The sequence below is a fragment of the Myxocyprinus asiaticus genome, chromosome 26, assembly GCF_019703515.2.
Source record: "Myxocyprinus asiaticus isolate MX2 ecotype Aquarium Trade chromosome 26, UBuf_Myxa_2, whole genome shotgun sequence".
Classification (NCBI taxonomy): Eukaryota; Metazoa; Chordata; class Actinopteri; order Cypriniformes; family Catostomidae; genus Myxocyprinus; species Myxocyprinus asiaticus.
In genome coordinates, this window is record NC_059369.1 from 7576511 (window position 1) to 7601694 (window position 25184).

General features: G+C 39.4%; 1 protein-coding gene across 2 annotated transcripts; it reads right to left on the bottom strand.

Moving 5' to 3' along the window:
• Positions 1–24793, bottom strand: LOC127417024 (RNA polymerase-associated protein LEO1-like). Of its 2 annotated transcripts, none has more exons than XM_051656710.1 (11): positions 24708–24793; positions 22754–23419; positions 14752–14847; positions 14503–14597; positions 12564–12712; positions 12278–12457; positions 11975–12109; positions 6201–6336; positions 4255–4447; positions 1533–1630; positions 1–252 (listed from the first exon to the last, which is right to left on the bottom strand). In XM_051656710.1, the coding sequence occupies exons 1-11, from the start codon at positions 24766–24768 to the stop codon at positions 145–147; spliced, it is 1917 nt and encodes a 638-aa protein (XP_051512670.1). In that variant the 5' UTR covers positions 24769–24793; the 3' UTR covers positions 1–144. The 2 variants fall into 2 exon arrangements, 1 of the variants encoding a protein (XP_051512670.1); XR_007893225.1 differs by having other exon boundaries at positions 202–252; positions 1533–3907.
• Between the last annotated feature and the right edge of the window lie 391 nt (positions 24794–25184).

The window sequence follows — 25184 nt, forward strand, 5'->3', positions numbered from 1 at the left end:
TGATTGTGAGAGTCCTGTTCTTTATTGACATGTTGTAATGTTGAGCATCTTGAATTTTTATAAAATATACACACAAACAACTGCTGATTATTTTCTGGAACCTCCTACTTTATGATAAAAAAAACAAAATACACAAACAAAAAATCACTCATCTGCCTCCTCCTCTTCATCACTGATAACATATTTTTTGGGTTTCTTGGCAGCAGATTCCTCGTCTTCTTCGGCCTTCCTCTTCCCAGAGTTTTCCCCTTCCTGAAAGAGTGAAAGGATAACATGCATTACTCAATTGGTAACTGAACACAGCTTAAAATGGTTTGTTTGAACTGGATTTCGGAAAGCATTACTGCACCAGTGTGTCTGAAATCCTGATTGGTCAAAAGAGGCCAAAGTCAGCGTTAAAATTCCCTGAGTATCATTTTTGCGAACACTTGGGTTTTTCTCTATGTCCTTGCGAAGCACCATTCATATTAAAATCAACTGATTTGCAGCATTCTCTGACACAGTATAAACTCAAGCGTTTAGGCACCCTTAAGCCAGAAACATACTCTATAAATGTACATGAACGCAGATGCTTCCAGCTACACAAACTCGATTTTGTGTGTTGTTGCGTTCTAAAATCAGTCTAACCGCAATTCATAACACAACGCAAATACTTGTTGCATTCTCAACGTTGCCACAAGGGGTGCTATAGCGAGATTAGTATAAACTGTCCACTTCTACGGTGAGTTTAACCAACATGTTATTTAGACCAGCTGACTTTGATTGAGGGTGGACAGAAGATTTTCAGATATTAATTTTATTTTAAAACAAAATTGTTTCACTGCTATTTTTTTTTTTTTTTTTTAAAGAAATAATATTACTCAAGCCAACATTTCTTTTTTCAAGAATTTCAGTGATTTTTAATGAGACTTTTTTTCAGTCTCCAGACGGTTACACCACATGATTTTTTTTTTATTTTACTTTAAGCCCCAGAAAAAATATCAGAATGACTTTGAACTCAATAAATGAAAACATGTTCATTGTAGAAGAAGTGTACTCAAGTAATTGTTTTGTGTGAATTGCGTTTTTATTCTATTTTTCAATAACTTAATAGATCCGGACAAAACAAATGAGCGTCATGTCATTGACTAATATCATGTCTGGTTTTATGGCACAGACTTTTGAAGGTAACTCCATCACCCCCTTGAGTACTGAGGTTTTTTACTGCCACAACAACGCTCGTTAGTTAGTATGTTCAACTGGATCACACGAAATCAAGCGTTGGCCAAGTGCTCAGGTCTGAGTTCACGTACTTAAGTAATGTATGTTTCTAGCCTTAATGTGCTCTTGACATGACATTATAATTATGAAAGGTTCCAAGCAAGCTGTTTTTGCAGCTTAGTTTTAATAGATGGACTTTTGGACTACAGCGAGTTCTGAAAGTTATAGTACTGCATTTTTTCATAGTATCCCAAACAAAGAAAATTCTTGTTTGTTTACAGAAACACTCCAATGTCTCTTGTGAAGTCAAAGTGTGTGTTAATGTGTCTCACCTCATCACTATCCAGTCTCTTGGCCTTCATCAGCCGTTGGGCCTTGTCTTCATCAGAGCCTTCATCGCTGTCTGAGGAGTAGATCCTGGCCCGCTCCTCTGTGACCCACAAACAAACACAAACAATCATTTAGAATCAGCTCAGAAATTTGGACCCATTTTTAAGCATTCCAGAGCATATCTTCATTCCAGAGAGATGTTCTTTCAGTAAATACATCTTAACGGTACAAACAAACAAACCTGAACAAACTAATCTAAATCTCAGCTGGACTCCGGCATAAAGCAGTCTTAAGATACCAGCAGGTAATCGGCTGATGACTACAACTGTTACTGCAAGTGAGAAAGTGTGTGTGCAAGACGTGCTGTTTTGGGAACACAAGCTGTTTTTGCAGTGCAGAATGTTCTAGCTGATCGCAGCAGGTCTCAAACTCACTCAGAGAATCAGTTGTGCAGATACACTGATCCACAGGAGGAGTGAGAGAATTCAATCTAGACGACAGATAGAGAACTCGACCACCGATCAGAAACCACTTCAACTGCCCTACTTCCTAATGTAACATACGTGTCCACTGGTGCGGAGATGAGCAGGTGTTTTCAATCCATTCTATGAGAGCTGAGTGGCAGGAGCAAGTGATGAGAGCATCAGAAATTAATGGTCAACTTTATGCAACTGAGAGGCAAAAAAACGCAGGATGGCAGCCAATTGCTGTAGGGTGAAGGGAAGCCAAGGTTGTAGTGTCTTTCATAAGCAGTACAATAGTGCTGGAATTTATGGTGAATGTTGTGCTTAAAACTCATTGTAATTTCAAATGCAATTTGCAAGCTTTCATTGTGGCTAGACTATTGCTGGGTAACCAACATGTATACTTTGGGCATTCAAAAATATTTTTTGCATTTTCCAATTCTAATCATATATATATATATATATATATATGTGAGATAATTTTATTTACTGTGTGCTGAAATCAAACGCAGACCATATTACAGACAACTAGAGCTTGACCGATATATCGGTTTTGCCGATTAATAGGATTGTTTTTTAACTTTTGGCAGAGTAAGGAAAGAGTAAGGAAAGAAAACACATTCAAATAATCGCTTTTAAAAACTAACGGCTGATTAATTGGTTATTGTCTTTTTCTAGTGGATTTTTAATGACCACAGAGAGTCAGTCGGTTGTTATCGCAAAATAAACCACTTAAGAGAAAAGATCCTGATCACCCTGTTGGGGTTTATTGTGCGATAACAACCACCTGACTGTACATTACCCCTTACTTAACGAATGGAACCTTATTATAAAGTGTTACTGAAAACACATTAAATTAATCGTTTTTAAAAACAATCGGCAGATTAATCGGTTATCGTCTTTTCCCACCACCTTAGATATCAGTATCTGCAAAATCTAATATTGGCTTTGGGCATTCGGGAATAATTTTTGCATTTTCCAATTGTAATCGTCCATATACTAGATAATTTTATTGACTGTGTGCTGAAAGCAAACACAGACCATATTAAAGTAAACAGGAGTTCGACCGATATATTGGTTTTGCCGATTAATCAGTGCCAATAGATACTTTTGGAACTTTTGGAACCGTAAGGAAAGACTACTACATTTTGTTAGAAAGAAAACGCATTCAATTAACCGTTTTTAAAAACGATCTGCATATTAATCGGTTATCTGCTTTTCCACCAACTTAGTTATCGGTGTCTGCAAAATTAAATATCTGTCGAACCCTAAAGACAACCACAAGAGAGAACATGCACAGAATGATGCTTGCATAACTTTTGATAGTAAAACCAAAAAAACAAAACAGAAGTAAACCAGCCTTGCATCCAAAATCGCACACTGTCAGAGTAAGTAGTGCATTTAATGAAGGACGCACTTCATGGCTGGTAAAAAGTACATTCTTCAGGTATGTAGTCGAGTAGTGTGAATATATTTCGGACATACTCCATCTGGGAAATGTGGGCATTGTCCTGTGACCCGAACATATGACATAACAACAACAACAACTGCCAAAATAATCTACTCCGGTTTTGTTAGACATGTATAGTTTATCCACAAGGAACAACTTTCTTGGCATATATAGCACTTACACTTTAAATGCGCCACCCTACTCACGGTTCTCTGCAGTTTTTTTAAATTCAGCATTTTGAATGTGATGTGTCCTCAGCTCCCGAGGCATAATGAGATAGTACAGTGTCCAGTGGATGTGCACTTCAGAATCTCATTGGATGTAGTAGGTCATTTGGGTATTTCTCGCCTACTCGTTTGATGAATATTGAGGATACTGACATACTACTCCATTGGCATTCTGTTTTTGGCATACTACATTGTAAGGATGTATGCATTCAGTCTTCGGACACAGCACCAATTTCCTAAGGGAAATAACAGTGTATGCAAGGTAGCAAAAGAATAGTGTTAAAGTTGTGGGTAAGTTTAGATTTAAGGCTTTGATTCTGTGGAAATAAAATGCTACATCAGAGCCGCTTTGCCACTGCAATGACAGTCAGCACGCGTCTTGTTTTTAGCCAGCAGTGCACGAGAATCAACACCTAATGTGACACCAACTTTGCAGTGAAAAGGCAGCTTTTAATGGTTAAATATATGCATTTTTGCCATCTTCTCCTCCTGAGTTGTTACCTAGCTACAGTGGTAAACAGCTGCTGCTAGTATTCTTAGAGGTACTGGAGCTCTTGGCACATGTATTTTATAAATCACCCACCCCTCAGTCCTCCTCCGCCCTTGTATTTGCTCTTGATGGCAGCCAGGCTGATGGAATCTTCACCCTCCTCATCCTCATCGTAGCGGTCGGGCTCCAGGTATCCAGCGTTTAGACCGCGCTGATGCTGTTTCTCTCTCATGCGTCTCTGCTGCGACTCACGGCGGATAGATGCACGTAACCTCTCCTCTTCTTTCTACGTAGACAGAGAGAGATCACAAAAATGTAATGTCACTGCAGATTTACACTCAAAGGTCAAAGACAACTACAACAAATGCAGAATATGAGTACGATTACAGGTTAAATAAATACATCATTTATTAGTGTATGTTGATATAAATATTGAACCATTTTAAGTTATTAAAAAAAGAATTAACTACGCATTACACAAAATATTGTTCATTTATCAAACAGGTTATCCAAAACACTCCCTCCATCTGCCATTGTATGAGCCTGGTACGGGATGAACCTCGGAAGGTTGCTGGTTCGATCCCCACAGCCACCACCTTTGTGTCCTTGAGCAAGGCACTTAACTCCAGGTTGCTCTGGGGGGATTATCCCTGTAATAAGTGCACTGTAAGTCGCTTTGGATAAAAGCATCTGTCAAATACATAAATGTAAATGAGCCATTGTTGCAGTTTTAGGCTGGTCGGGAATGGGACGTTGAAACAAACAGAGCAATGTTCTGATAGCGTCACAGAGCCGAAGTGTTCAGACCATTTTTAACAACTGTGAAAATGCTTTACAGGCCTGGAAATCACAATTTTAAAATTCCCCTTACATTTCCAGGATTCCACAACTGGGAACTTCATAACCCTTTGTGCTCTACAGGTGCTACTAATGTTAATGCTGTTTAATTGGGAGATATTTAATGAATGTTTGAATTACACCACATCTTGTAACTCGCGTTATTACTGAGAAGCTGCCACCATTAACGATAATAAGGACCGTTTCAAAGCTCGCGCCATTTACTCTTTGCCTTGTCGTGTGTGAAACGTCACATTAACAGTACAGTACACAAACTTTTCATATTCACAATACCTCTCCTACTGTATCGTTCTTAACTGCTGAAATAAAGTTTGCTGGCTTATAACACTATGCCAGTATTCCCCACACTCCCACCAATTGAGTCATAGGACATGAATATTGACCGATACCAATCAGTGGCTGATTGATCGGAGCATCCCTAAGTCATTGAAATAACTGAGGAAAACGTTCGTTGATGAAGAGTTTTTTGATTTAATCAAAAAATGAAATTCTACATTATAAATTCTGAATCTATGTACCACTGTCCCGTGTCTGCCAAACATGTTGAGTGGTGCAAACATCATCTGCAACCTGAAACTGAACTTTTGACCAGAAGTTTGGAGTGCATGCACTTGGCTGCATAGGAAAGCTATAGGACGCTCCCTTACACATTTGTGGATGACTTAACCTTTAAACAGATAATAGCATACACAGCACTCTGCTTTAACGGTCAGACAAGCAGTTTAGATAAAACGGCCATGCATGCTACCTGCTGCAGCTTTTATTTGTGTGTGTATGTGTAAGAGAGAGGAAACATGCTGTGAATGGAGATGCTCTGGTCTGAGCGCTTATCATCTGATCACTTTGATATGGGATGACTGTCTTATGTAACATCTTATCAGATTGTTGTGAAAAGATTATCTGCAAAGGAAATTTAAAATACCCTTGTCGTTGTGTGCATTGTTTTCCTTTTCAAAGTTTAAAATATATTGCTTTTTTTCCCCAGCACGACAGCTGCACAACAACTTTTGGTCATAAAAACCTTAAGATCTGCAGGAAATAGAGGTTTTATAAGAGAAGACGTGCACAATCTTACAACGATTATGTTTAATTAGCCAAGAACTTTGGGTGTATTTGTGTTGATATCAGTCTCACATGTTGTCAGTCTAGGGCTAAACTTAAACCTCAAATCTTTGTGATACCTTTATCATCTCATTTCTCTGGGACTCAGGGTCTCGTCCGGCCATGGGCAGAATTCTGATCTTCTGTGTTTTTGAGCAGCGGTCAGCGAGAGAGAGGGTCATCTTCCTGTGTGTGGCGCTGTCTGTGGAGTGGGGTCTAAAAATCATACACACACACACACACACACACACACACACACACACACACACATCAGATATAAACTAATCTATACATGCAGAAATCCACATCCATTTACATATAAACTGCTTCAGATTAATTAATTATCTGTATGTTGTAGCATCTGTCACATGAATGAGGACTAATGCATGTACACTCAGTTAAGATGTTTAGAGCGGCTTTCTTTCTTTAAATGTAATGTGTGTAGTTTTCATTTCAATGTTAAATATCTCAGTTTAATATACAAGCAACTATAAGTATGCAATACATAGGGAGTGTTTGGGAAACCTGTTAGATAATCAGTATTTTTGCAATTCCATTTGGTGACACCAGTGTCACAGAAACGACACACTTGTGTTTTAATGAGGAGTGTGTGTCAGATTTGCAGTCGTGGTAACACAGTGACTCCTGCTGGTGGATCAGTGGCTGTTCTTAACAGACTATAATAACCCATCAACTGAGCTAAAACTCACATTGGAGACAAACAAACACTTAAAAAAAAATGTAAGTCCTGTCTCTATAAAAAAATTAAAAAAAAATCACAGATGTGGGAATATCATTATAAAATAATAGTTCCAACACTGTATGCTGATTGGCCAATACTGTGACTAAGCTGTGCTAAAAATACACTTTATAAAAATATGTTATGATGTGAAACATTTGTTCATTTATTACTGTATCACTGCACAGCACACACTGAGATTTTTTATGTCAGGGACTATATCTTCTATACTGTATCTCAGAAAAAACATTTTAATGAAATTTCATGCCCTCAATATTTACGTAGTCGCTGTTTTATAAAAGCAATAAGACACTCGAGGACTTTAGAGGCGAATTTCTACAAATGAAAAATTGAGATAAGTTATGTTAACTATTAAAAACATGAGACTACTTGTGATTAAGTATACTAAATGAAAATTCCACATTCAAAATAATTAAGCCCTATGTACTCTATCACATGATATTATATGGTACTGATTACCACAGAAAATAATTTTGACCCTCAGTTTGCAAAAGCAGTATTGCATGTACAATGGAAATCTACGGGGCCAGACACTGGTAAATGTTAAAAGATTGTACACATTGTTTTAAAATAACTGACAGACCTACTTTTGACCATCTATTCGTGAGTCAGCTTTTCCCTTCCCATTATTTGTCAGGGTATGGATTTGGGTGGTATAAACTGATCCTAAACCAGCAGTTACAGAAAAACTTCAGCTTTACAACAGAGCCACAATTGGACACAGTAATCAGTGGGTTGAGCGAGCTACATTCCAGTGAATATTAATGAGGAATTTTATTGTTCCACTGATTTTCCCCTTATGCCTGACAAGCAATTGTGTGGGTTGACAGTACGTCCTACGGCTGCAGTCAGGAATCAGAGCAGATCTGTGGTTGCATCTCACACGCAGGGCTAGTGATGCGCTGCAGTTGTTAGCATTCAGAGTGGTGCGCAATATGCGAGTGCTCCACAAAAACTCAATGCTCCACAGTTCGGTTTGCTTATACACTGACAAGTGTACTGGTCGAGCATTTCACCAGATTTTGAACAATAGCGAATTAAACTACAGTGAACTAGCCTACAAACACACACACAAAGTCTTCCTGGAGTGTTCCGCCAAAATGAAAGCCAAAGGGATTTAAAGTTAAGAAATTACAACTGAAATGTGTTATTATTGTATAATAATATTCTTATATTTAGTTTCACAACTACTACTACTACAATATATTATTATTATCATCATCATCATCTTACAAATTACAGTAATATTTAAGTTGACCGGGTTCTAGAAAATAACCATGTGATTGTAAAATGGACTGATATCCTTTTACAATTAAAGTGAAGAAAAGAGATTTCAATCCTTTAAAGTCCAGATAGAAGACTTTCACTGGAATTACTGTTAATTTTGCTGCTGCATTATCTAGTAGACTAGTTAACACTTAAGTTTTCTTAATAGGCTGCACATTTATATTGAAATAATGTGTAGTTAGAGAGTTGTGTTTCTTTTCATGTAAAACATAATCCCCGCTTAGTTCCACACAGTGATGTACAGACATTATAAACCGATTAAGAAAAAACAACACTGGTATCGGATCGGGATCGGCCGAAAAAATCTGTAAAAAAATCTGGTTTACAATGAGGCACTTAGAATGGAAGTGAATGGGGCCATTTTTTGGAAGGTTTAAACTAGTGGTCGACCGATATATCGCCGACGGACAATAAATCGACTGATATTCCGACTTTTGTTTAATTATCGGCATCGGGCGATACATTTTGCCATTTGGCCAATTTTTTTCTTGAGGGCACCGAAAATCGCCTGCTTGCATGTGAAGACCAGTGTGCAACACAGTGTCATTTAAACAGTCCGCATATCAGAGGCAGAGGCAGACACTTTTGAGCTCATAATGTTGACGTGCTCGCCTGTTTCATTCTCCCTCTCTCTCCTCAACAGTTCCCTGTAACTTTTAACTGGCTTGTCTAATGATAAAAAGGCAAATATCAATAAAACTAATATCATATATACCATCTGCTAATATGTGCATATCTCGTTTAAACAGATGTAATAAACCAACCTCACACAACTTCAGCAGATTGCTCTGAAGCACGTATTCTATCAGCCTCTCCTCAACAGTTCCCTGTAACTTTTCTAATGATAAAAGGCAAATATCAATAAAACTTCTATTATATACCATTTGCAAATATGCAGATATCTTGTTTAAACAGATGTAATTCACGAACCTCAATCAAACCAATTGTACATACAGTGCACAGTGAAGAAGACATTTACTTATAGCACACATGAAGCGCTTTTACTTTGGGCTGCACAGTGATCTGGCCCCCCACAGTGAGCCTGGTTTTTCCCAAGGTTATTTTTCTCCATTAATCAACATCTTATGGAGTTTTGTGTTCCTTGCCACAGTCGCCTTCATCTTGCTCACCGGGGTTCTAAATACAATTATTATTTAATTTTTATACACAATTTACAATCATACTGTATTTAATCAAACTACACAATGATGACTCTAAAAAAAAATATTAGTTTCATTTTCTGTTAATGATTTTCTGTAAAGCAGCTTTGAAACAATGTGTGTTGTGAAAAGCGCTATACAAATAAAAATGACTTGCATCCGAAAACATAGGCAGCTGACTTGCTACCTTGCTGCCCAATCAGTTAATGGCTTAACTGACAGCTGTTTTGAATGAATGGAGCTCTTAAGGAATCTGGTCTCCGAACAGTTTGAAAAGCACCTTATTTTATCTTACCTCCGTATACAGCCTCCGGAGGCAGCATTTTCCTGGTTTCGGACGCAGCCTTGAAGTTGCACTTACGTGTTCATGCAGATCCAGCATTAGCAGCAGCAATCTCCTGAGATTAAACGGACTAGATTGCCTGCTTGGATTGTCACAGGTCAGACCGTCATGATTTGTGAATGAGAGGAACTTTTGATCCTGGCTGATAGAATACACGCTTCAGAGGAAGATATTAGATGAGCGCTCAACGGGAAGAAAATGCTGGATTTTCGTGAGGTTCGTGAATTACATCTGTTTAAACAAGATATCTGCATATTTGCAAATGGTATATAATCAAAGTTTTATTGATATTTGCCTTTTATCATTAGAAAATAAAATTAAAGGTGACAGGGATCTGCTGGGGAGAAACTGTTAGAATATGTGCATCAGAGGAAGATTTATGAGCGTTACACAGGATGCTGGATCTGCTGAAGTTGTGTGAGGTTGGTTTATTCATTATCTGTTTTAATGAGATATGTACATATTTGCAGACAATATATGACATTAGTTTTATAGATATTTGCCTTTTTATCATTAGACAATACAGTTAAAAGTTAGAGGGAACTGTTGAGGAGAGAGAGGGAGAATGAAACAGACGAGCACTTTTTGAGATCAAACGCGTCTGCCGCGGCTCTGATATGCGGACTGTTTAAATGACACTGTGTTGCACACCGGCCTATTATAGTAACATGATGCATGTAACAACAAAACAAACCGTGACTGGCCATTTACATGTCTCAGTCGCTTCACATGCAAGCAGGCGATTTTTGGTGGCCTCAAGAAAAAAAAAAGAAAAAAAAAAAAATCAGCCATACGGGAAAATGTATTGGCCGATGCGATAATGAAAAAAGTCAGAATATCGGCCGATTTATCGGCCTTGGCGATATATCGGTTGACCACTAGTTTAAACACAGAAATGTGAAGCTTATAATTTTATAAAAGCACTTACATTAATTCTTCTGTTAAAACTCATCTATTATATGAGCTGTAAAGTTTAAATTGTCAGTTTTACAGTCATTTTAGAGTTTTACGGTTTCTTGCCATTACATCGTCATGCCAACGAAGTTGTAAAATTGGCTATAACTTTACAGAAAAAAGGTTAGTAAGTGATTTTATCACAATAAATCATTTGTACATGCATATTGTTTATGTCTTGTGTCTATACTCTTGAAAAAGTATTTTAATGTTTACATATTGTCCCCAATCACTTCCATTGTAAGTGCCTCACTGTAACCCAGATTTTTGCTTTTTTTAAAGAAATGGAGGGGCAAGTCAAAAGTATTTTTTGTGGTAATCAATATTATGCCACAAATGCTGTCGATTGATCTTAACTTGTATTGAACCTGGAATATTCCTTTATGTTCAGTACAATTATAATGTAAAATAAAATTTACATTTAAGCAAAACCTTATTTTGCTCATCATTGGCTGTTTTAAAAAGTGAATGCAAGTAATTTTTGTTCATGACTTTTAAGATTTTCCATAACTGGCAAAATAACACACAAATTTCTTGTTGAGTCATGACGCCATCTCTTTCTGTGTACATGTATGATTGACTGGAACACTTTGAGGTCATAAGTGGGGAAATTCAACTCGGGGACTTCAGCTGGAACGCGCCATTAGTACTAGTGGTCGACAGCTACGTTTTTTTAATGGCTGATGCCTATACCGATATCTAGAGAGCAGGATGGCTGATGGATGATATAAATGACGATAAACATAATACAATTTAAAAACTACAAATCAATTTCTAAAGTGGGTTTTTACTGTGTTTTTTACTGTGTAACTACATGTTGTTCTGCAAAATTCCCACAATTGCTGCTACTGAGGTTGAGGTACAGATAGGTTTAGGAGTAAGGGTAGGGTTGGGGTTAGGATTAGAGTTAGGTTTTGGGGTAAGGGTTGGGTTAGCGGTAACGTTAACAGTGTAACTACAAATATAATAAAATGCAAGTACTTTAAATGTAATTACAATGCAACAACATGCATGTACATAATAAGTACATTGTACTTAACCATTTGATACATAGTAGTTAAGGCCACCTAATATAAAGTGGGTCCCTAAAGTGAAACAAACACTTTTATGCAATATTTACTCAAATTTGCATAAACTTGAAAAGGAACATTTTTTAAACAGAAAGTGCAGGTCTATTGGTAGATTTATATAAAACATTAAAGATCAACCGATTAATCGGCCTAACTGATATATCGGTCTGTCACTAATTAGTACTACTGAATACTGATACTGTAGGAAGACTGATTAGTACCGGTTCTTTTGACATCACTAATCTCCACTGAAGAAAGCGTGCGTGTGCGTGTGACGCACCTGAAGGTGAGTTTGGTCTTGAACACAGCTTGTCCCTGCAGTCCTGTACCCTGACGGATGAACAGGTGGTTGTGATCACCCTGCAGTGGAGCTTTATACACGTCAAACACCTCATTCCCCAGGTGCAGAGACATGCTGCATAGAGAGAGCGAGAGAGAGAGAGAGAGAGAGAGAGAGAGAGAGAGAGAGCTGATTACCACATTTCTGCCTCATTGGATCTCCTCCTGTGCATTAATGAGCAGCTGCTCAATGCTTTTGCATGAAAATTTAACACTGAAATCTGCACTGTGTTTGTGTCCTCACCTGCCGTCGGACCATTTAACGATCCGTGCATTGCTCTCTTTGATTTCATTGCCCTCCTCATCGTGGCGAGCACGCCACCTGATGGTGTTCTCCACCTTCAGCTTGAGGCGCGTCCTCCCTTCCTCATCCAACATCTCCTCATCTTCAAACTCATCCTCGTAGTACTGAGGGTCAAACGGCCTGAGAGACAGCGAGAGAGAGGTGTTAGATCACCAAATCACTGATGCCGGTCTTTAAGATGCTACATGCAGCCATCCCTTCAGTTTTCCTGGACAAACTCACACACCTGGGCTCCACGCTAAGGAAGTTGGGAAGTTTGACGAAGTATAGTTCACTGCCCAAATCTGTGCTAACTTTAGGAATCTCCACCTCGATCCTGGTCTCTGGAACTGGCTCCTCCTCAGGCTGATCTCCTTCCAGACCGTCCTCTGCATCCTATTCATTCAGAGCAGTTCAGATCAATTGATCTGATCAATATCGATCAATACATGTGAATTTCATTAGAACTCTTAAGAACACAGCACAGAAGTACGGAAGGTCAGAGAGAAGAATGGTGGAAAAATGTCTTGAAAAACTGAATTATTAAGTTTTTGGAGAAAGTGGACATCAGGGAAAAAATAAATGCAACTAAAGAGTAGAATATGACCCATTTAATTGTACAGCATAGTTGTTGTTTTTTTAGCACCTAGTAAAGTTGTGACATGCCTTTACAACAGCTGGTTTTACAAGACGTGCTTTAACATGTCATTTGAGCTTGAAGCAATAAAAGTTAAATGTAAAATTTTGGGGGGGGCCTGGGTTGCTCAGCGAGTATTGATGCTGACTACCACCCCTGGAGTTGCGAGTTTGAATCCAGGGTGTGCTGAGTGACTCCAGCCAGGCCTCCTAAGCAACCAAATTGGCCCAGTTGCTAGGGAGGGTAGAGTCACATGGGGTAACCTCCTCGTGGTCGCGATTAGTGGTTCTCACTCTCAATGGGGCGCGTGTGCAGGATTCGTGAAGAGTAGCATGAGCCTCCACATGCTGGGAGTCTCCGCGGTGTCATGCACAACGAGCCACGTGATAAGATGTGCAGACTGACTGTCTCAGAAGCTGAGGCAACTGACACTTGTCGTCCGCCACCCGGATTGAGGTGAGTAACCAAGCCACCACGAGGACGTACTAAGTAGTGGGAATTGGGCATTCCAAATTGGGGGAAAAAAAATACAAAATTATAAAAAACATTTTTTATAAATTCTTTTTTTTGTGTCCCATCCTATTAAGTATTTTTAAAATTAAAGGATTAAATATGTGAACTATGAAAATAATGTTTTATACATAAAACAATTATTACATATAAGACTACGTTAATAGCCTAAAAATTACTATTTGAATGTGCAGATTAGGAAATAAATATGCATATGGACAGGACTCGGGGGCTCTAGAGGGTTGGTTAAAAAATATTTAAAATAAAAGTGGGAAAAAATATAAAAATAATGTTAATAATAATGTTAATAATAATAATAAAAAGACTGGTTGGAAATTATGAGATTATTATTCATTGTTCTACAGACAGTTTTTAACCGCAAGAAATAATAATAAAACAAAATGCATATAGGTTTGTGATGAAAAAATATTTCTTGAACCTTTAGCTTGCTCACTGGGTAAGACCATATTCTCTGTAAAGCTGCTTTAGAACAATAATTATTGTGAACATGCTATGAAAATTACATTAAGTTTGAATTGAATTAAATTTGATTGAAAATGTTTATCTTTAGGTTTATTTACAAACGTTAGCAATAAAATAAGAAAAAATATTAACTCTAGAGTTAAAAAAGAAATATGTTTGGAGATAATATTTTACAGAAAATATTTTTAAAAAAAATAATTTCTAGGTCTTTTTAAGCACAATGACAATATAAAAGCCAATCATTTAATTAAGCTAATATGTTATCTTTGTAATATCACAATTTTTTTTCTATTTTTGTGTACACTATTTTTCTTACACAGAACAATTGGGTATTTATACTGTAAATGAAAATATAAAGCTAACTTTATATTTTAGGAAGGGGGGGTCCCTTGCAGGTATCATCATATTGGGGGTCCTTGGCATTGAACAGTTTGAAAACCTCTGTTCTTGACAGTTTGGAAGCAGTTATGTGTTTTTAGATCACGTGTTTAATCGCAAAATAAATTAAGCTCCGACACTGTGCTTAAATATGAAATGTGCTGTGTAAGTGTCTCACCATTGGTTGGCCAGGTGTGGGGGGTTTCTCTGCATCACTGTCTGATGAAATATCATCTGCTTCCCCAAACAAGTCATTTGCTTCTGGTTTCTTATCTACACACACACACACACACACACACACACACACACACACACACACACACACACATGCAGAGAGAGTTTAAAATAGATGCTGTTTGTGTATGACATTGTGTTTCTTGTTTGTGTATGACATTGTGTTTCATTATAACGAGCGTCTGTCACTCACCTTTCTGTGTTTCTGGATCAGAATCTGAGTCAGAAGCTATTTTTTTCTTTTTCTTCCATGTGAATTCCTCCTCGCTATCGCTGCCTTTCATAGATTCTGAAATTAATCGAAAACACAGAATGATTCTTGTTACAAGACAATGACATATTTTGTTTTTGGCCCCATTTACACATGGTGATATAGAAACAGTTCACTTAAAATGAAAATTCTCTCATCATTAACTCAGATGTGTATGACTTTCTTCTGCTGAACACAAATTAAGATTTTTAGAAGAATATTTCAGCTCTGTTGTTCCTCAAAATGCAAGTGAATAGTTGCCAGAACTTTGAAGCTCCATAAAGGACATAAGGGCACCATAAAGTAATCCATTTAACTCCAGTGGTTAAAACAATGTCTTCTGAAATGATTCAATTGATTTTTGGTGAGAAAAGACCAAATTGTAACTCCTTTTTCACTGTAAATCTTGACCTAGGCAGTTTCCTTGACGATCATGATTTCAAGCTCGATTAGACTTCCTATAGCACCATCTAGCACTCTGCACATGCGCCAAGCGCTAGGAGGTAGGGATGCTCCGATCAGAATTTTTACAGCCGATACCGATCTTCTGATATAGATACCAATAATTTCACCTTTTATCAGGATCTCTGTCATAACTGGCTATATGTAAGCTTCCTGCACACTGTCACTGTTTAACTCAATTTTCCTCTCCCCAGTCAAATCACTTTGCCTAGTTTTTGATGACACAAAAAAAAAAAAAAAAAAAGATTAAAAGGCTTATTAAAAAAAGCTTATTAAAAAAAGACTTTAAAACAAGTATAGGCTAACAAAATATTCTCTATATCAAGATAGATAGCCCTATAAAAATTAAGCTTAGTGTCAAACTGGAGACAAACTGATCACCCAAAGGTGCAATTAAACAATGTGAAATTTTTGGTTTTTGATTCATTGTCATTATTTCATATAATTATTATTATTATTCCTTATTTTATTTCTATTTTACTTTTGCATTATATTTAATACATTATATTATGACATCTTAACATTGTACAAAAAATTATTATATTTATAAATTCCTTCCCTGCCTTTTCATTTAGTTGGATGATTGTATTAATAGTTAATTTTTCACTTGTTGCTGCTTGAACTTCAATGAGGGTGTGGTGATGGGGGCGTGGCCGAGCTACGTCTATGGAGAGCGAGGCAGAGAGAGTGAGTACGGTAAGGATTGACACCTGTGAGAAATCACCTCTAACAGCTGTTTTGTGTTTGCAGTGAGAGCGGAGAGGAATTTAAAAGGGCAATCCAGACCACCAGAGGAGAGAGTGGCACGGAGCAGTGTGTTCATGTGTGGTCATTGAGCAGCAGATGCAAAGCTTTTTGAAATTTGAGTGAGCAATAAAAAAAACACAACTTGAATTGTTACCTGTCTCCCACTTCCTCCTTGAGAGAGTTGAAAGAATGTGTCACAGTGGTGCCGAAACCCGGGAAGGAGGAAGGATACACTGCCATGACGTCCTCGCCGCTGGAAGTCTTCAAGTCCCTCGCCAGCATCCACTGAGCGTAACACCAGGCCCTCATGGAGCTGAGGATGGAGCAAGAGAATTGTTTCGAGGTGCTCCTCCAGGCCCAAGCGGAGGACCGGCGGGTATTGTGGAGCTTGCTGCCCCAGGAGTGGGCTTCAGCCATAACCCCATCAGCAGGCAGGACCCCATGATACGCTCGTGAAGATGACACCACAAGACAACCCGGAGGCCTTCCTGGAGCTCTTCAAGCACACGGCCAGAACCCTGAAGTGGCCGCGCTCACAGTGGGCGGTCCATTTGCTAACGCTGCTGTCTGGGGAAGCCCAACTCATGGCACAACTCCCAGTTGCCAACCTCCTGGAGTATGCTGATTTGAAGAAAGCCATCCTGCAATGGGTTGGCCACAGGCCGGAACAGCACCACCAGCGTTTATGCACACTGACGCCTTCGCACAACAGCTCTGCGACGCCTGCCGGTGGTGGTTGCTGGCTAAGGAGGACGGCGACACCGATGACGTCATCAACATCGTGGTGCTGGAGCTGTTCGTCTCGCAGCTGCCAAAGGGGATGGCAGAGTGGGTCCTGTGCCACCGTTTGGCGTCGCTAGAGGCGATCTAGTTGGCTGAGGACCATATGGCCCTTTTCTATTGGCCAGGCATTCACGGGGATGTTTGCAGATGGTGTGCGACATGTCGTGAATGTTAGATGGTGAATCCACCAGCCACCCCAAGAGCACCATTGCATCCCCTTCTGTTGATCGAGCGAATTGGTATGGATCTCGTCGGGCCATTAGAGCAGATGGCACCGCTTTGTGTTGGTTCTGGTGGACTACGCAACGCGATATCCGGAAGCAGTGCCTCTTAGAGACTCTTCAGCATAATCTCCTGAGTGGGGATTCCGAAAGATATCCTCACTGATCAAGGCATGATGTTTGTCATGCACACTACACGATCTGTACGAATTATTGGGGATTACAACGATTCAGACCAGCGTTTATCGCCCCCAAACGGATGGCTTGGTCGAGCGATTTAATCAGATACTAAAAAATGTGATTCGTAAGTTCATGCACGAAGACGCTCAAAATTGGCTCGAGCCCCTCCCTATTATTTTCAGTTCAAGAGGTCCCGCAAGCCTCCACGGGGTTTTCCCCATTTTAATTATTGTACGGGCATTGACCACGCATGTGTGCTCGACGTCCTATGGTAAATTGGGAGGAGTGACCTTCAAACAGCAAAAATGAAATTCAATATGTTCTTGACCTGAGAGCAAAACTCCACACATTGGCCCAATTAACACAGGAGAATTTGCTCCAGGCTCAAGAACGTCAAAGCCAGCTGTATAATAGGCATATTCTGCAACGGGAATTTTCACCGGGAGATAAAGTTCTTGTATTACTCCCCACATCGAGCTCTAAATTACTCGCCAAGTGGCAAGGGCCCTTTGAGGTCACACGGCGAGTTGGGGAAATCGATTATGAGGTCAAGCAAACAGATACATTTACATTCTTACATTTATTCATTTGGCAGACGCTTTTATCCAAAGCGACTTACAAAGGAGGAAATCATAAGGGAATCATCTTAAGGAGACAGTGGTACGAAAAGTGCCGTATTACAAAGTTTCACTAGCATCAGAATAGTATTAAAAACAGAATAAAGTGCAACAAGAATTATTATTATTATTTTTTTAATGACTGGTTAAGTACTCATGGAAAAGATGTGTTTTTAGTCGTTTTTTGAAGACAGAGAGTGAGTCAGCTTCACGGATGGACTTGGGAAGGTTGTTCCACCATCGTGGTATGATGAAGCCGAAAGTCCGGGAAAGTGTTCTGGTGCCTCTTTGTGTTGGTACAACAAGGCGACGTTCCTTAGCCGACCGCAGGCTTCTAGTGGGCGCGTAGCTCTGCATAAATTATTTTAGGTATGCTGGAGCAGACCCAGTGACTGTTCTGTATGCCAGCATCAGAGCCTCGAATTTTATACGTGCAACAACCAGCAGCCAGTGGTTCCGGAGAGGGAGGTGCTTGCGGAGACCACCTCTCACCGTCACAAGTCAGGGAAGTTGCCACGTTGCAAGGAAAATTCTCAGACATGTTCTTGCCTCTTTCTCAGTCCGATATTGAACTCTCCTGACTTCTCTCTCCCTTTTATCTTGCAGACGGATGCATTGGACAGGGGGTTGGGAGCTGTACTGTCCCAGATGGTGGAGGGGGAGGAGCGCACTGTGTTGTACATTAGTCGCAAGCTCTAGATGAGAGAGACAAAGTACAGCACAATCGAGAATGAGTGTTTGGCCATCAAATGGATGGTTCACACCCTCTGGTACTATCTATTGGGACATGCTTTCACCCTCTTTTCGGAACACGACCCGCTCCTGTGGCTCCATCGCATAAAGGATGCCAACACGCGGATCACCCATTGGTATATAGCTCTTCAGCCTTTAAGTTTGAGGTGGTCCACAGGCCAGGGGCACAGATGGCTGTTGTGGATTTCCTCTCCAGGAATGGTGGGGGGAGTAAGTGACAGGCCGGATGGCTCACCGAATTGGGTGATGGGGGTATGTGGTGATGGGGCATGGCCGAGCGATGTCTGTGGAAAGTGAGGCAGAGAGAGTGAGTACGGTAAGGATTGACACCTGTGAGAAATCACCTCTAACAGCTGTTTTGTGTTTGCAGTGAGAGCGGAGAGGGATTTAAAAGGGCAATCCAGACCACCGGAGGAGAGAGTGGCATGAAGCAGTGTGTTCGTGTGTGGTCAATGACCAGCAGACGCAAAGCTTTTTGAAGTTTGTGTTAGCAATAAAAAACCTGAACTTGAATTGTTACCCGTCTCCCTCTTCCTCCTTGAGAGAGTTGAAAGAACATGTCACAGAGGGGAACACGTGCTCTCTCTTGGGGGCCTCCTGGCGGACGGCAGCGGGCTCCTCCGCCTCCTGCCGTCACAATCCTCCATCAGCAGCGAGGGCTCTCTGACGGCGCGTCTTCCGCCAAACCCGGGATTCGGCACCAGTGTGATAGACAAGCCTCTTGTTCATCGGGAAAGGAGGAAGCAGGAACCGGGTTAACACTCACAAAGACTTTAATTAGACACCAACATAAAACTGAAACATAACGACACATTGACGCGCACACACACAGCGGGGCCACGTGCATCTCTCTCTGGCATCCCCGGCTCCTTCTTTATCTCTCTCCCGCTGATTGTGCAACTCAGCACAGAGCGTGCATCTTCAAGGCATGGCCACTCCCTCCTCCTCGTCACAGACCGTTTCACAGCTAGTGCTGTTTTCCCTTTGCCTTGTTACGTGTGAAACGCCACATTAAAAGTACAGTACACAAACATTTCATATTCGCCATACCTCTCCTGCTGCATAGTTCTTAACTAGAATTCGACCGATATATCGGTTTTGCTGATTAATCGGCACCGATAACAGATTTCTGGAACTATCGGTTATCTGCAAAAATCCACACGGATAGTTTTTCCCCATTGCGTCCGGTGCTGGAGCAGCTGGGAAGGGTCCGCTGTCGTTATACAGTATGAGAGCGGCCTCTAGAGGTGAAATAAATACTATCACTTCACTGATGCCTTGTGGTGTTTGTTTTGACACGAGACTACACTCTGAATGAAGCGAAACACTTCAGATGAGGATTTAAAACATCAACAACGAAAAGGTATGTATACAGTACGCTACAGTACACGTTGTCATATCATTATATAGTAATTAATTTGTTGACTAGATGCTGCATTAGTAGAGGACAGCAGTATGTTTGCCAACAAGGCTGAGAGGATGCTAACATAAAAGCCAACCTCAAGCGGTTACAACAATGTGACAAAAATACACGCAAGTCCTACCCAAATGTTTCAATGTCACGATTGTTACCATCTATTTGCATTTGTTTATATCCAGTTGGTCACGTTTATGCATTCGTTAGCCAGCTAAATTGCATATTTAAAGCTAGTGACATGAGAAAGCAAATGAATATCTTCATGCAGCTGAGAGAAACATAAATCAGAAATGCATCTGATTTCAACTTAATTTTTTTATCTTCACTGTAATACGATGACTTCTGATTCTTCACATTCTTGCGCTAAAAAAGGCTAGACACAGCGCAACAAATACAGTTGAACAGAAAGCAGGTTTCTCAATATTTTATGAATAAATAAAAACAAATGGAAACAAAGACTTTCGTCTAGCGCGCATTTATATAGAAAAACAAATGGATGGCTGCAAAAGCTTTTGGTGTGAACAGCCCCTTACAGTTAGTAGAGGTTTTTGGTCATTGTGTCTTGCTCTCTTATAAGCGTTTCTCAGATTAAGCAGTGAGGTTTTTTTAAACGGTTTGTCAGGAAAGATGTTCAACTTGGAAATGTGTGTCTCGAGATCCTCGCAGTCAGTTCCATTCTGCTGTGTTCTGTCTGACTGAACAGCCCCTGGCCTGGGCTCATAGTCTGAGCCACTTCACCACCGAGTTCAGCCGAATACCACTGCTATCTGTGAATATTGCTACTCTACATACAACTGTAATAAATAAAACACAATGTGGTATTTCGCTGTTATTATGAAGTTTTGAGTCTGGAGTAGTAGGAATCAGTGCAAGTGTAACACCATGTGAACTGTCTATTGAAGCGTTTCCCCCCCTCATTTGACTTTTGACTTAACATTTGAGAATATGGACAGACTAAAACTTTTTATTTGTTTATTTTATGCACATTAGTTGAAAATGAAATGCTCTTTTTTTTTTTTTTTTTTACAGCCAGTATAGGAATACTCAATGCAATAATATAACAGTGCTGAATGGTTTATGTATTTATTGCGCCCTTTTGTGGACTAAGGAAACAACATAAATTTAAAAATCAGCTGACTTTAAAATTTGAATATTAGTTCATATATACTGTATATATATATATATATACATTAATATTTATATATTTACTTCATTAAAAAAAGTACACTTTCATGGTTCACTCAGTACTGTTTATTTTTGTAATAAAGTTCAGCACTATTTTACTTCAGTGTTATTTTTTTCATTCAGTATCAATTTTAAAAACTATTGGTTGATTAATCGGTTATCGGCAGGTACTGCCCAACTTAGTTATCGGTATTGGTAATATCCACTATCGGTCGACCTCTATTCTTAACTGCTGAATCAAGTTTGTTGTCTTACAACACTATGCCAGTATTCCCCACACTCTGTGATGTCATGACAGTGTTGCTGATTCTTAAAGGAGCTGCACGTCTTTTGCATCATAAGCGATCGGTTTATGTGATCGGCCAAATTACTGATCGAGTCATAGGACATGAATATCGATACCAATAGGAGCATCCCTACTAGGAAGTGTAATTGAGCTTGAAATCATGATAGCCAAGGAAACTGCAGATGTCAAGACGAACAGAAAAAAAGGACTTAAATATTTATGTTAATATTATCATATTGCTTCAGAAGACATGGATTTTACCACTGGAGTTATATGGATATATTTTATGCTCCCTTTATGTACTTTTTGGAGCTTCAAAGTTTTGATCACCATTCACTTGCATTGTATGGACCTACAGAGCTGAAATATTCTTCTAAAAATCTTTGTTTGTATTCAGCAGAAGAAAGAAAGTCATACACATCTGGGATGGCATGAGGGTGAGTAAACGATGAGAGAATTTTCATTTTTGGGTGAACTATCCCTTTAACACCCGGTGTAAATGGGGCCTCTGTCTCTTAAAGGAATAGCTCACCCACTATTTACTCCAAACCCATAGGACTTACTTTATTCGTGGAACACAAAGTGATCATTGATTGACTCCCGTTTGTAACGCCCAAGTCAAATACAGCGATTTGGGTGTTGATCAATAACATCAAATTGGTTCTTGCGTGTCTTATGACATCAAACCACATGTGAGCCAGAACTCATCAAACTATAGTTACCATATTTGATTACAAACTGGTGTTGATCAATGATTTGGTTTAATAGTGAATATAAATTACTTAAATTTTGATCTGTTCATCACACAAAGTGATTGTTTGGCTTCAGAAGACTTGATATATAGTTCACAAGCCACAATAACCACTTTTACTTTGGTTTTATGTTGTTGTATTTATTTATTTATTTTTTGTCCATTTTGAAGATTAACAGCCCAGAGTCACTATTCACTTTCATTATATGAGAAAAAGCTGTTTGGAGATTCTTCAAATTCTGCTCTTGTGATCCACAGAAGAAAGAAATATGGGATTGAAGCGACATGAGGGGGAGTAAATGATGATGTTGAGCTTTTCCTTTAAGGTATAAACAGAGCATATAGACCATTTTCACAGTCTGTGATGGTCATTTCTGCCTTCATTTAGAGTAAATATAGCAAACTTGTTCAAATTTAGAACATTATTCTTTAAGTTATATAACCCTCGCTGACACTAATAAAAAATACATGAAAATGTGAAGAGAGTCCATTAGATGTAAACAACTCCGTTACATCAGCACAAGTTGAACTCGTCTCACTGACCTGATATGCGTCTCCCCCCTTCATCATTCGAATGCTCCCTCTCGTCGTCTGAGTTCTGCAGTTTCTCTTCATCTGACTGGTCGCTCTTTCCATGACCTCCCCAGTTCTCATCTCCAGAATGAGCCGTGTCTTTCCCAGAACCCTCTCCGTCTGAATGAGGTGTGCCTGGATCTGAATGACCACTTCCTGCGTATGAGCGTGGACTTCCTGCATCTGACCCCGGACTTCCACTACCTCTATCAGACTGGGGACTTCCTGCCCCTGAAGCCAGGCTCCCAGCGTCTGACCTGTGACCCCTGTTGTCATCATCCTCCTCCTCTTCCTCCTCGTGATGACCCTCTGACCCGCTGCGCTCGTTGTCAGAGTGCATGCTCACGTTTGACTGGTTGCCCGATCTCTCTGATTGGCTGCCACTGTGCTGGCTGCCGCTGTGCTGGCTAACGCTGTGCTGGCTGCCGCTGTGCTGGCTGCCGCTGTGCTGGCTGCCGCTGTGCTGGCTGCCGTGCTCGTCTTCGCTGTCATCTCCGAACAGTTCTTTATTGCTGGGTTTTCCCCCGTCCTCATCCTCGTCGTCATCGTGATCTCGGTCACTCTCACTGGCCGATGCGTTGCTGGCAGATCTGGGTCTCTCGTGCTCCGAATCAGAGCCAGAACCAGAGTCGGACTCTGAAAAACACAACAAAGCATTACTAGTTTAATACTTACTAAATAAAAATAAAAAAGCCCAATTTCTAGGTTTTCCATGACCAGCAAAAATGTACAATGGAAAACAGGCCTGTGCGATTATAACAAAAAATCATTCTTGTCAATTATTTCCCTTGATACTGTTATTGGGGTTATTAATTTACATTTAAAGAGATTACTCAATACAGTTTTAATTAAATAACTTATTTTGTGTGGCATCACTGCATGTCAAATTCTTCATTTACACCTCCAAAAGAAGCTGTTCCTAAATTGGCAGACATTTGATGGGTTTCATTATCTACCTATTCATAATTCACCCAAAAATGAAAATGATCTCATCATTTACTCATGCCATCCCAGATGTGTATGACTTTCTTCTGCTGAGCTCAGTTGGTCCATACTATGCAAGTGAATGAGTACGAAATCTTTGAAGCTCAAAAAAAACACATAAAGGCATCATGAAAGTAATCCATATGACTCCAGTGGTAAAATCAATGTCTTCAGAAATGATATGATAGGTGTGGTTGAGAAAAATCAATATTCAAGTCCTTTTTTTTTTTATACTATAAATTTACACTTTCGCATTCTTCTTCTTTTGTTTATGGCGGTTCATTCTTCGTGCATATCGCCACCTACTGGGCAAGATTTAACCACTGAGTCCAATGGATTACATTTATGCTGCTTTTATGTGTTTTTTTTATTTTTTTATTATTATTATTCTGGTCACCATTCACTTGCATTGTATGGACCTACAATAGGACAGAGAATATTCTTTTAAATATCTTTTTTGTGTTCTGCAGAAGAAAGAAAGTCATACACATCTGGGATGGCATGAGGGTGAATAAAAGATGAAAGAATTTTCATTTTTGGGTAAACTATTCCTATAATTCTCTAGTAGTTTTAAGTCAGATAACCTTTATACAAAAACATGTGTTGTGCCTGTTTTGCTTTACAAAAAGTATTGGGACACTAAAATGCATCATCGTGAAAAGTCTGCCGTGGAGTTTCCACTAAAATATCATAATTCCCACAGCTATTGTAACTACTGTAATAAAACATGTAGTAACGATGTCATTTGGCGGGAACTATGGTTACCATGGTAAATTACTTTTAATATCTGATCTTCCTGATCAAATGCGACCATTAAAACTGTGCAGTGCTGGAACTGACCGGCTAAAAGTTGAACATGAGATATGAGATGAGGTCATGCAAACATGTTGAACACATACAATGAGCACAATTTAAAAGATAGATGTGTAGGTTAATGCACCTCGTTGCTCATTATTGTCGCTGTCGCCATCACTGCCGAACAGCTCGTCCATGTCCGCCATCCTCAATAATCATCAATATCCGAGTGAAGGTTTATAAAATAAAAGCCCCACTGACACTTTAAAGAATAAAAGCCATGTGGCTGCAGTGACCGATTATTACCACAAGATGACGCCAAACACCTCCAATTAATTTCTTGTCTGGAAGCTTTATGTGTAGTTTGAGTTTTCATTTGCTCTGCTAGTCAAAGTTTGGACAGACTGAATTTATTTTTCTCATAGTGTTAGCTCAAATTTTGCGTAAATACTTGAAATTAGCTTTGTTGACTAATGCGAATTGTGCTTATGTGTGAATTTCTTCACAAAGCAAACATGTATATTTAAAAAATAAATCTATATATAGGTATTTATTTATTTATTTATTTATGTATTAATGGATGAGTTAGTTAAAAAGCAACCAACAAGTGTAAAATATAATA

What these genes read in the sequence shown, in the direction of transcription:
- LOC127417024 (XM_051656710.1), bottom strand. Translation starts at nt 24,768, where the DNA reads ATGGCGGACATGGACGAGCTGTTCGGCAGTGATGGCGACAGCGACAAT. An exon ending in TTCCTTAGCGTGGAGCCCAG is followed by an intron (nt 12,458 to 12,563) that starts GTGTGTGAGTTT and finishes GCTGTCTCTCAG; the next exon opens with GCCGTTTGACCCTCAGTACT. An exon ending in GGGCGGAGGAGGACTGAGGG is followed by an intron (nt 1,631 to 4,254) that starts GTGGGTGATTTA and finishes TGTGGGTCACAG; the next exon opens with AGGAGCGGGCCAGGATCTAC.